This window comes from Sminthopsis crassicaudata, chromosome 1, assembly GCF_048593235.1.
Source record: "Sminthopsis crassicaudata isolate SCR6 chromosome 1, ASM4859323v1, whole genome shotgun sequence".
Classification (NCBI taxonomy): Eukaryota; Metazoa; Chordata; class Mammalia; order Dasyuromorphia; family Dasyuridae; genus Sminthopsis; species Sminthopsis crassicaudata.
Window position 1 is genome coordinate 546,470,771 of NC_133617.1, and position 12,295 is coordinate 546,483,065.

The following is a 12,295-nucleotide window of genomic DNA, read 5'->3' on the forward strand; positions in this document are numbered from 1 at the left end:
TTTATTTTGCTAAACTCTTGGAGTTCTTATGTTTAATTCTTACAATTTTTCTGTCTCCTTTACTATCATCAGCCTGTTATCATTTATTGTTTACCCCTGCTGTCAACACGCCTCTCTTCCTCCCAACTTCTACCCCCTTAAAATTAATTTCTTCTAATCACCTATAGATTTGGAAATAAAAGTTTCAAAATTCTTGGAATCATATATAAATAGGAGTAAATAGATTCTGAAGAAAAGCTTGAGGAATCCTTCTGTAAGCAAAGTTCTCAAACTTTAATATATAGATTTTATGATATCTCTTAGTTATTCAGATACCTTTTTTTCCTTCTTAGTTAAAGATGGGGCAATTAGATGGCACAGTAGATAGAGCACAGGCTCTGAGGTCTGGAGAACTTCTTAGTTCAAGACTATTGATTTTAATATAATACATCAATGTACACTGTATAAATGAAGTTACTAGTAGTTGTTTGGGATACATACTATTTTATCACATTTACCTACTGTAAAGATATAAATCTGAATCAATACAGGGGAGTCATTAGCTTAAAAGGAGACTCAAAGAACAGAGACAGTGTAGTATGATACAGAGTGCTGGATTTAAAGTCAGGAGACCTGAATTTAAATCCTAACTCTGTGGGATATTAAGAGGTCATTTAATCTCTTAAAGACCTCTCAGTTTCCTCATCTCTAAAAGGGGAAAGACAGGGAAAAGATACTTGCATTGGTTACCTCATAGAAGCAATCTGATGAACGAACTTTTTAAACTTTTAAAAATGCTATATAAATACTCAATACACATACTATACCATTTATATTGAAATGCACATACACTGTGTAGGATTTTAATAATTTAAGCTAAACAGGAACTTCATTTTTCTTGAAGTTTGTAATCTCAAATTATAGATAAAAAATACATAATAAATATATGAAATAGCAAAATCTAATTAAATTTTAGGGAGAGAAACTTGTATATGCCTCCCTATTTGAAAGTTTGGGGAAAGGGAATAAAACTTCTTTTCAGGTTTTATTAGATGTTGAGTATAAAAGGGGAGAGACTGTTACTGAATGAAGAGGATAGTGCTTTTCTCCTGCTTAAATATCCTGAGTACTTTGCTTTTTCTTTTGCACCCTTTACTTCCTAACCCATATATTATCATATTTTCTGTGAACATGTTATAGCCACCTCATTCTGTGATATATAAACTTTTTGAGAGCAGGGATTAGATAACTCTTCCACTTCCTACACTCTGTAATTCCATCTCATTTTTACCCATTTATTCTAAGTATCTACTATAGATTTCAAACATTGTGGGTAATTAATAAATGTATATTAGATTAAATTGCTTTGATGTGAAGTGAATTAGAGAAAGAGTGAAATGATGCATCTTAGTTGTTGCTGAAGTGGTAGGAGTTGCTTTTTTAGTGAACAAGTAATATTATTATAGGCTTTGCCATTGTCAATTGTTTTCCAAAATAAAAAAATCACAAGATTTTAAAAAGTTGCCACTTAAAAAAAAAGAATAGAAGGTTTTAATATATAACATGAGGGAAGCAGAAGTAATTGGTGAAAAGGGAGGATATAGTCTTATAGGTCTTTTACATCCCACTTAACCTGTTATGAGATGTCAGCAAGAATTTAATCACTCTGGTTAAACCACTGCCCTCTAGGGAGTAAGGATCAGCATACCACATGCATTTTCTAGCCATGCATTCCCAGGATATGAAGGAAATTCTTCCAACCAAAGTAAAGAGAGAAAAAAAAACATATAAAAATCAAATCAAAGTGGAGCAGGACAAGAAATGCCAAAATGAAATGCCTTTCTTCTTGAGGAAAAAATGGAAGGAAATGATGGAGAGGGATTTAATGATGTCCAGATGAATCAGAATAAAAACAGGGAATGATTTTTTTTAGCTTTCCATAGAATTCTTCTGAGGAAGTTACTCAGGTAATGTCCTAAGGCCAGTTAACATTCATGTGAACTTGAAATGTCCTGACAAACATAGACTGACTAATATAATGCCTTGTTATTAATATTTGCTTTTATTTACTGTTTTAAACATATTTTATAAGTTATCTCTTTTGATTCTTAATGTAATTGTATGAGATATGTACTGCAAGTATTATCTGCTTTTTTTCAAATAAGGAAATAGCTTCAGAGAGTTTATAATTTGCCCAAGGTTATTATTATTAACAATTAGGTAGCAGAGTTGAGAAACCAAGGTCATCTGACTTCAAGGTTCAGTGTTCTTTCTATTAGCATGTAAAACCTACATTTGGTAGAATGAAATTTGTTATCTTCCGCATGGTATGGAAAATAAAATTTAGTGAATGAACAATGGAGTCCCTGATGGGGAGTCAAGAAATTTAGTAGAGCCTATTTTCTGAGCTAATGTTTGAAATTAAAATATAGTAACAAATTAGGAAACTATGTTATTTCTAAGCAAGTTCTTTCTTAAAGGAGTTGAAAGGATAAAAACTGGCAGAAGAGTTTAAGATAGGATTTCTGTATAAGTTGCAAACAAACGGGTGAAAAGTTGTGGGGGAAAGAAGAACAGGTGATAATAGAGGCATGTTACAAGAATACAGTCATGATCAACTAGAGAAAATCCTCATTTTATAAATGAGGTATAAGACTTATTTTTATCAAAATTTTTTATATCTACAGAAGATCTTTAATTCCAGACATTTGAAATTATTATTATTAATACAACTATTTCTTAAAATATACATTCATTAATACACATACTTAGGCCCAGGATTTGAATATTGTTTCTCCCATGAGAAACAAATATTTTCTCCCTCTTTTCTCCCCACCTCCTCCCCAATCAGCCTTGTAATCTAATATATGTTAAACATGTGCAATTCTTCTATATATATATTTCCACAATTATCATGCTACACAAGAAAAATCAGATCAAAAAGGAAAAAAATGAGAAAGAAAAGAAAAAGCAAGCAAATAAAAATGGTGAAAATACTATGTTGTGATTCACACTCAGTCCCCACAGCCCTCTCTCTGGATGCAGATGACTCCCCTCATCAGAAGACCATGGAACTGGCCTGAATTATCTCATTGTTGAGAAAAGCCACATCCCTCAGAATTGATCATCGTGCAGTGTTGTTTCTGTGTGCAGTGTTCTTTTCATTCTATTCACTTCATTCAGCATCAGTTCACATAAGTCTTTCCAGGCCTCTCTAAAATCATCCTGTTGATCATTTCTTATAGAACAGAAATATTCCATAACATTCATATACCATAACTTATTCAGCCATTCTCCAACTGATGGGCGTCCACTCAGTTTCCAGTTTCTGGCCACTACAAAGAGGGCTGCCACAAACATTTTTGCACATGTATGTTCCTTTCCCTCCTTTAAGATCTCTTTGGAATAGAGACCTAGTAGAGACACTGCTGGATTAAAGGGTTTGCCCAGTTTAGTAGCCCTTTTGGCCTAGCTCCAAATTGCTCAGAATGGTTGGATTAGTTCACAACTCTTTGAACAATGTATTAGTGTCCCAGTTTTTCCCACATTCCCTCCAACATTTATCATTATCTTTTCCTTTTGTCTCAACCAATCTGAGAGGTGTGTAGTGGAAGTACCAGTATATTTCATGTAGCTAGCTTTTAAGAAATCTTATGTAAGTTGAAGCATACAAAGGACATAAGTAAATTTAAAGAATGGATTTTAGAACATGGCAAATTTAAAATAAACTTCAGCTTTCCTATGAGAATTTACTTCTTTTCTTTTATTAAGTATAAATTATAATTTTGTGATTTTCATAAAATTATTAAAATGGTACATACTGCTTTGTATACCTAAGTTAATTATGGATTATCAATTTCCATTTTTCTTATAGGGAAATACTAATTCATGCCATCACTGTATATAAATCTTCTAAGTTGACTTAATGAATATTTTTGTCCTATATTTAAAAAACAAAATCAAACGTGTAGTTTATTACAAATTAATATATTTTTAGAACCTAACCTTTAAAATAAGGGACCCTTATTATTAATTTTTCAAAGCTTTAATGGATTGATCCAATTTATTTTTTTTCAGCTGAATAAGCTCTTTTGAAAGAGGAATCTGGTGTTTCCTGCAATTGTATTATTTCTAGATCTAATGTTGAAGAATGATAGGACAGCTTTACAGCTGTCTGCCTATAATTTCATGCCTTCAAATACTAGGAAGTAAAAAATATTAAAACTGTAGAATTTTCTTTCATGAATGGAGTTGAAAAGAAGCAAAAAATGCCAACATTTTAGCCTGTTTCTATCCTTTAGGGTTGCTAGCCTAAAATGCCAAATAAATACTAGAAAATTGTAGGGAATTACTTTGTATGATTTTCATACCCTGGCAGAGACCTCATTTTCTTTAGAAAAATTTTGTAACCGCTGGTTTTCATCCAGTTTTAGCTTCCTAATCTTTTGGTTAATGGACCATTAGTTTGTGTTATCAATAGCAAAAAGAAAAGATCTTTCATAAAAGACTTATTCTGATTTTAGGGAATTAATTAGTCTTTATAAATTATTATCCTTCCCTCACCCCCACTCCCAGCATGTCATGTGCAGAAGAAAATTAACAGTCCTTATGTCTCTAAGAAAATAAATATACAAATTGACCACAGTGAAAGTTTTAAAGATTTAAATCTTTTATATTTCAAACTAATAGGAAAAATGGAAGCAGAAGCAAAATGTGTCAGGTTACAAATTATTTATGGAAGCAGTGAATGAACTATTTTCCCTCTCTAGGTTTTGTGAAATGTTTATTATATCAACTTGGATTGGACTTCTTACTCTCATTTTCATCAGTTACGAAATATGAGTATGTCATTGATAACCAGAATTAGGATAAAGTACAATATTTTTTTACAGATTTTAAAAATTAGCTCACCCACAGTTGTCCTGTTATTCATAATACCTAATCATTAAATATACTCAGAATTATAGAAAATGTTCCACCTCACTTTTCTAGTATTTCTTTTAACAGACTTGATTCCTTTATTAGTTTTATTATTTTATTACTAGTTGCCTCAAAGGAAAGTGAAAAAGTAAATTCTGGCCTATATCTTCAATTTAGAATTTAGTTTTAATTCAATCTCAAAAAAATGCTTGCCCTAGTCACAATTTGTGCTTTATTTGTGCTGGATACTGTATTAAAGAACATCTTGTTTTCTTTCACTCATTCTTGGAAAGAAAATACCTTTTCTGTTGCAGAAAAATACAGTCTTCTCACCAAGCCAAGAAATAAACAGGGAAGTGATGAGACATATTGGTATTTTACATGGAGAAATGATTATAGTTTCTTCTCCAGCATGCTACTACTGTCAGTTGCTCCTTCCCCTCCACTGCTCCTCAGCAACAGTTTTCTACCTTATTTACTTTCACCAGAGTATGCCCTACCATTGTGACAGATTGCAGTACTATTTTTTAAATTATAAAAAACAATTTGTCCCATATCATAGGATATCCAATATATATATGTATATATACACATATATACATACATATGTATGTATTTATATACATATTATATACATATATATATATCATAGTAGATCAGATATATTAAATTTGCCTGCTATTTTTTCTTGTGTCTCTTGCTGCCCTTTTCTCATAGGCAAACAATATAATTTTCCAGATGTTATGTTTTTGAAAGTTCCAAAAGTTTCTGCCACTGATAAAAGTTGTAATGCAAGTTGACCCTAAAGTGTCAACAGAGAGTGTTAGCAGAGAAAGCCTACATTTCTTAAGAGGACTAGTTGTTTCTGAAACTTATTGTTCAGAGTCAAAATACAAAACTGTCAGAAGGAAGAGGAATAATTAAGGTTACATTTCATTTCTGAAATGAAGGAAATACTTAGTATGACCTAATTTGAAGATCAAACATGGGAACAGACTCCATTGACAGTGGGAAATTAAATTAGAATGTTTTTGGTGTTTTAGATTCCATATTGGGCAAGTGGGGCTAATTCTTGGTCAGGTTTCTTTTCCCGTCTCTGGGGACCTGGAGGAGTCTGTGACTCCTGATGTCATTATGAGTATCCTATTATTCTTTAGGGGCTACAAGAATTCTTTATCTTATGTTGTCTTTTTGGTTCCCTTTCCTCTCTCTTAACAATTTATTTCTATTGTAATAAAAATATAAAAGTAGCATACGTAATATTTTTCATATAATCAGAAAAATTATAATTTAAAAAATCTTTCTCTCTCTCCTCTCTCTCTCTTTGTTTCTCCTGCTCAATAGGTGCCAGGATGAGTGCCCAGTTGGGACCTTTGGAATGCAGTGTGCTGAGATTTGCCAGTGCATGAATGGTGGGAAGTGTTACCACATCAGTGGGGCTTGCCTCTGTGAACCTGGATATACTGGAGAGCACTGTGAAGAAAGGCTGTGTAACGAAGGTGTCTATGGCATCAAATGTGACAGAAAATGTCCCTGTCATTTGAAGACTACACACAGGTAAGTTAGGCCTTTGGCATGATTGTTCTTTTAGAAAGTTTTGGTTTCTGCTCTTTATTCTGTAGGGGGTATCTTAGGGATTCCTTCTCTTCCCAGAGATTTCTCATAGTAGACTGGAAAAATAGGATAAGTAGTAGGCACTAAGTGAATTTTTATACTTCAGTTCATTACTGATAAAGTTGAAAAAAAATCAATTGAAATGCTCAAAACTGTTCAATGGTTCCTTGATGGATAATAAAGTATTATCTTTTAGTAACTATGGGAAGAACTAAATATATTAACCAGTTTAAAAAAACCTATTAGAGAATAGTTATAAAAAATACCTTGAGACTTACAAGTGAAATGACAAATAAGGGCAAAACTAAGTTAATGTATAAAAATGTCATCAAGTGACTTATTGAAAAATATTTTACTTCAAAGTAAATCTGTTGAAAACATAACCCCAATATTCTGTCATTGGCTAAAAGAAAAAGTAGAATATTTGGAAATTTGTGAAAGTACCTCAAATATTTTCCTGTCTAGTACTCTGAAAAATATGTGCAACATGGATGTAACAGAGAGAGAGAGAGAGAGAGAGAGAGAGAGAGAGAGAGAGAGAGAGAGAGAGAGAGAGAGAGAGAGACTGATTATATATTGTGGATAGGGGAGAAAAGAGGTCCAAGAGATATGGATGTGTGAAATCTAGCTTTTCATGTGTAACAGGATATTGTGATAAGGACTCATTGTGAAGTAATGACTAGGATAAGGGAGTTAGAAATGAAGAAGGTAATTTTCCTCTCCTCTTTCTCTTTTCATCCTAAGGCTTTTTGACTAATTTAATGATAGTGTAGGGATTTTGTATTGTAAATAAAGAGCTCAGACATTTCTTTTTTTTTTTATTATTATTATATATATATATATATATTTTATAATATTATCCCTTGTATTCATTTTTCCAAATTACCCCCCCTCCCTCTATTCCCTCCCCCCGACGACAGGCAATACCATACATTTTACATGTGTTACAATATAGTCTAGGTACAATACATGTGTGTGAATATCATTTTCTTGTTGCACAATAAACATTAGAATCCGAAGGTACATGTAACCTGGGCAGACAGATATTAGTGCTAACAATTTACATTCCCCTCCCAGTGTTTCTTCTCTGGGTGTAGCTACCTCTGTCCATCATTGATCAACTGGAAGTGAGTTGGATCTTCTTTATGTTGAAGATTTCCACTTCCATCAGAATACATCCTCATACAGTATTGTTGTTGAAGTGTACAGTGATCTTCTGGTTCTGCTCATTTCACTCAGCATCAGTTGATTTAAGTCTCTCCAGGCCTCTCTATATTCCTCCTGCTGGTCATTTCTTACCGGAGCTCAGACATTTCAGAAAGGCATATCTAACTTCATCAAATATCTCAATACTTGTTTAGGGGAGAAAGTCTATGATTCTCTTATCACCTTGGGCTGGCTAAGGAATATTATGGCAAAAAAGTTCCACTGGCTTAGAAATTTCCTGGGAAAGAAATCATTGCTTAGCTGCTTACTCACTCTATACCTTACTCTATGCTGATTGAGTCTATTGCATTATTCTAAGATTGCATTTGCTTCTTTTTTTCTTTTTTTCCTCTGAGGCTGGGGTCACGTGACTTGTCCAGGGTCACATAGCTAGGAAGTGTTAAGTATCTGAGGCCAGATTTAAACTCTGGTCCTCCTGAGTTCAGGGCTGGTGCTCTATCCACTGCACCACCTAGCTGCCCCCCCCCCCACACACACATTTGCTTCTAACTTCTATCATCCAAATAACAACATATCTCAAATTTGTTATACTGACTTATCTTATTTATCTGTGAGATACACATTAGAAAGAAGGGAAAGGCTGAAAGCAGAACAGAAGGGGAAACATGAAATGATGACTAGAACAATTCATTTAGAAATCATTGCAGCCACTGCAATATGCTTCTGACTATAAGAACATGGGAAGATACCAAGATTCAGAGCCTGTCTATTGTTTTCATAAAGAGGAAAAAAGGAGATTTCTGATAAGTTGCTCAGCTACCAGATGTAAGGGAGGAAAGGATAATGGATGAAGAGCACAACAGTCATAACTCACTATCTTATAGTCTGCCAGCTTGATCACAGGTCTGTTTGCCAAAGCTGGTTACAGTGAGGCTCTAAATAGTAGCTGTCATATCTTTTGTAAAGTAGGGAACAGAGAAGAAAAGCTTAACTATATATAGTATTCATATCAAAAAAAGCTGACCCAACTAACACTCTCAAACTAAGATTCTTTCTAATAGTCCCAGAAGCCACTCTCTCACCCATGCTCATGATCTCAGTGACCAATAGAATCCTAGAAAATGATATCTATTGTTACCCTAACATAAGGCCAGATTCCCAAACAGGATTATGTTCTTCCCTTGAGTCTATAAATGATGTTGTCCCCTGAAAAAAAGTCTGCCAGAATATTCTTGAACCAATTAGATATATAAGATAGATTGGCATAGATACATATATATGTAAAAATACATACACAAATATACATGTTAATCAATCATTTATTAAGTCCTGATATGTGGCAGGCACTGTGTTAAGTACTGGGATTACAAAAAGATATAAAATACCTGCTCCAAAGAATCTTATAATCTAATGGGGGAGACAAATTGTAAAAAACATATACAAAGCAAGCTACATACAGGATAAATAGGAAATAACAAAAGGAAGACTCTAGAATTAATAATGGTTGGGAAAACTTCTAGTAAGAGAAGGCAAATTAGTTGTGATTTAAAGGAAGCTAGAAAGGTCACTAGGTGGAACAGAGAAGACAGGGCATTCCTGACATGAAGGTCAATTAGAGAAAATCCCCAGAGCCAAGAAATTAAATGTCTTGTTCATGGAATAGTAAGGAGACCAGTGACAGTAGATTAAAAAGTATGTGTGAGGGAGTAAGAAAAGTAGTGTAATTGCATGTTTTGATTTCCAGGGATGACTCCCTCTTTGACTGTCACTAAAACTGACTGTCTTGCTTTTAAAGATTTTCAGGAGAATGATCCTAGCCTAGGCAACCTAATTCTCTTGGATTTGACTAAGGAAGCATTCCTTTACATATTTAAGTATAAACTTTTATACTCTCTTTACACTTCCTGTATCAATAAAATTATATGTAAAATTAATATGAGGCTCTGAGTTGATATTTGAGGATCTCTTCTAGACATGTGATATGTGAACTTTAGTATTCAGATACTGTCATCACAATTCTTTCATTCAAAAAAGCAGTATTAGGTACCTGCTCAGTCTTGAGCCATTGGATTAAGCCAAGGAAAAGATGTGAAGTTAGGTGACATATGATCCCTTCCCAGATGGAGTTTTATTATTATGATTTCTTAGAGGCCTTTTGAACTCACCTTTTGTTCCTGTTCTGGATAGATGGGGATATTATGTGATTTCTTGATAAATGAATTGTTACTATTCTTCATTTGTCTTAGGTTTTTAGATTTGATTCTGGAAGAGATCTGGAGTTCATCTAGTCTAACTTTTTTACTTTACAAAAGAGTAAGTGGCTCACCCAAGATCATGTATGAAATGTCCAAGAGAATTTGGACTAAAAGCCATCCTTCCAAATTCTGGGTATATTTTTCTCAATTATTCCATGGTTACAATCAATTATTTCATACTAATGGAGCATATAGCTCTATTGAAGAATGAATAAAAAATAAGTGAAACAGTGGTACTTTTTCAAAAGAAATATTTATTTCTGTAATATAAAATACTGACTTCCAAAGATATATTACAGATATACAAACTTATTCCCCTCATGTTGAGAGGCATGAGGAAGGAAAAGTGGACAAGATTCATAGCTTAGTTTGATTCTCTAGCGCACAGTCCCAGTTCCAAGTACAAACTTACCTCAGGCATGCTAGGCACCCATACCAGCCTGACTGGCTGCTATACTATCTGCCTGGAATCCCATCTTCAAGATCATTAGGACTGAAGCTCTCTGGTGCTGGAAACTGAAGGCAGACAACACACAGAACAAAAAGACCACCAGATCAATTTTTCTCAAGAGTCAGGAGTAAAAGAGAGGTAAACAAAGGAAGGCAAGTTCCTCCCCTCTCACCTGCCAAGTTCATGGCTTCTATGCTGGACACACCAGCTAAGAAATACCAAAAAGGGCAATTAAAAAATGGCTAAGAAAAGGCAACTGCTTAATCTTGCCACTCTTTAAGATATAGACAGATAACCAAAGTCTATCCACCCATGTGGTAGGAGACACAGTAGTCTACATGGTAATCAGATGGTGTGCTCAGAGGCCTGGTATACATAAATATAAGATGACAAAATCTCCAACCTCATCAAAGTAGTGTCCTGTTTTTAGAAACTCATTGGTTTCAGCATTTTTGCTCTTCTTCCTGGTTTTGGGTTTGGGTTTGGGTTTTTTTTCTTCTAGGTCATTATTTTAGTAATTTTGGTTTTCCTTGATATACTTCAGTACATATTTTGTTAAAGTCAAAAATGTATTAATTTTAAATTTCATTCCATAGATTCTTCTGAAAAAAATTGTGCAATAGATATGTTCTTTTCCAATTAGAAAGCCCTACATATATATATATATATATATATATATATATATATATATATATATATATATATATATATATATATATATATATATATATTTGTGGTCCCTTTTATAGGCCTATTTATAAATAATACATCCAGTTTCCTTGGCATGGCTGTTAATATGTGATGAATACACACAAGATAAATATTTTCTTCAGCTTACTCAGATAGATGTGCAAGATAGATCTGGTTTAGGAAGAGCAAAAGTATCAGAGTTGTAAGAACTCGTATGCTAAACATCCCTCCACAAAGCTCCTCTAAACAGATGTTTAAAAAAAAAAAAAAAAAAGACCAAATCCAAAAGAAGTCATAATGAGTCATTATTTCTCTAACCCAACTCCACATAAGGAGAGAAACAGAGAAGACTATAAACACTGGAAACGGGATAAATCTGGGAATATACCACACGTTATCACTAAAGTGTCCAGGGAAAATTTATGTATATAAGCAAAAGAAGCTCCCAGACATACACCAGGGTTCTATCAGACTCATACATGGACCCTGTTGTAAGGCTGTGTTTCTCACCATCCAGTTGCAGGTCATACATCCAACTAGTAGCAATAGTAGGCTCAGATCACAGGCATAGATAAGGGTCTTATTTCCACATCTAGCCCAGTCTAGAGAGGAATAGTCAGGAGCAAAAATTTTATTGCAAAGGAAAGTCTACAATTCTGCCAGTCTGAAACAAAAGAGCTTTCTTAATGACTTATAGGGACTGAATCTAGCAATAATCTACTTTCTTTAAAATTTTTATTTATTTAATATTTTCCCTAGTTACATTTAAGACATTTTTACATTTCTTTTTAAAACTTATGATTTCCAGATGATTTCCAGATTCTCTCCTTTATTCCTAGTTCCAACCCCCAGTAAGGAAGAATATGTGAAATTATGCAAAACATTTCCATAAAAGTCAAGGCAAAAAAAAGAAGCACCCTAGATGATATATTTCAAGAAATCCTTAAACACACACACACACACACACACACACACACACACACACACACACACACACACACACACACACCCCGCCCCCACAACTCTGCCCAAATCTCTTAGAATCAGAAGGTAAAAGTGTAAATACAATCTAATTCAGACATCTCCTGAAAGAAACTCATGAATAAAAATTCCCAGGAATATGGTCAAAATCCAGAGCTTCCAGTTCAAAGAAAAAATACTAAAAGCTTCTAGAAAAAAAAAATTTAATTACCAATTTACTAGTTAGGACCACATACAA

The 12,295-nt window shown here is 33.7% G+C and overlaps 1 protein-coding gene across 5 annotated transcripts in view; it reads left to right on the forward strand.

Moving 5' to 3' along the window:
* The window catches only part of MEGF10 (multiple EGF like domains 10), a 133,141-nt gene that overhangs the window by 77,314 nt on the left and 43,532 nt on the right, over window positions 1-12,295 (forward strand). For all 5 annotated transcript variants that reach the window (XM_074281978.1, XM_074281981.1, XM_074281979.1 and 2 more), the window contains one exon: window positions 6,244-6,456. In XM_074281978.1, the coding sequence (XP_074138079.1) occupies window positions 6,244-6,456 (213 nt within the window). The remainder of the gene's footprint in view (window positions 1-6,243; window positions 6,457-12,295) is intronic.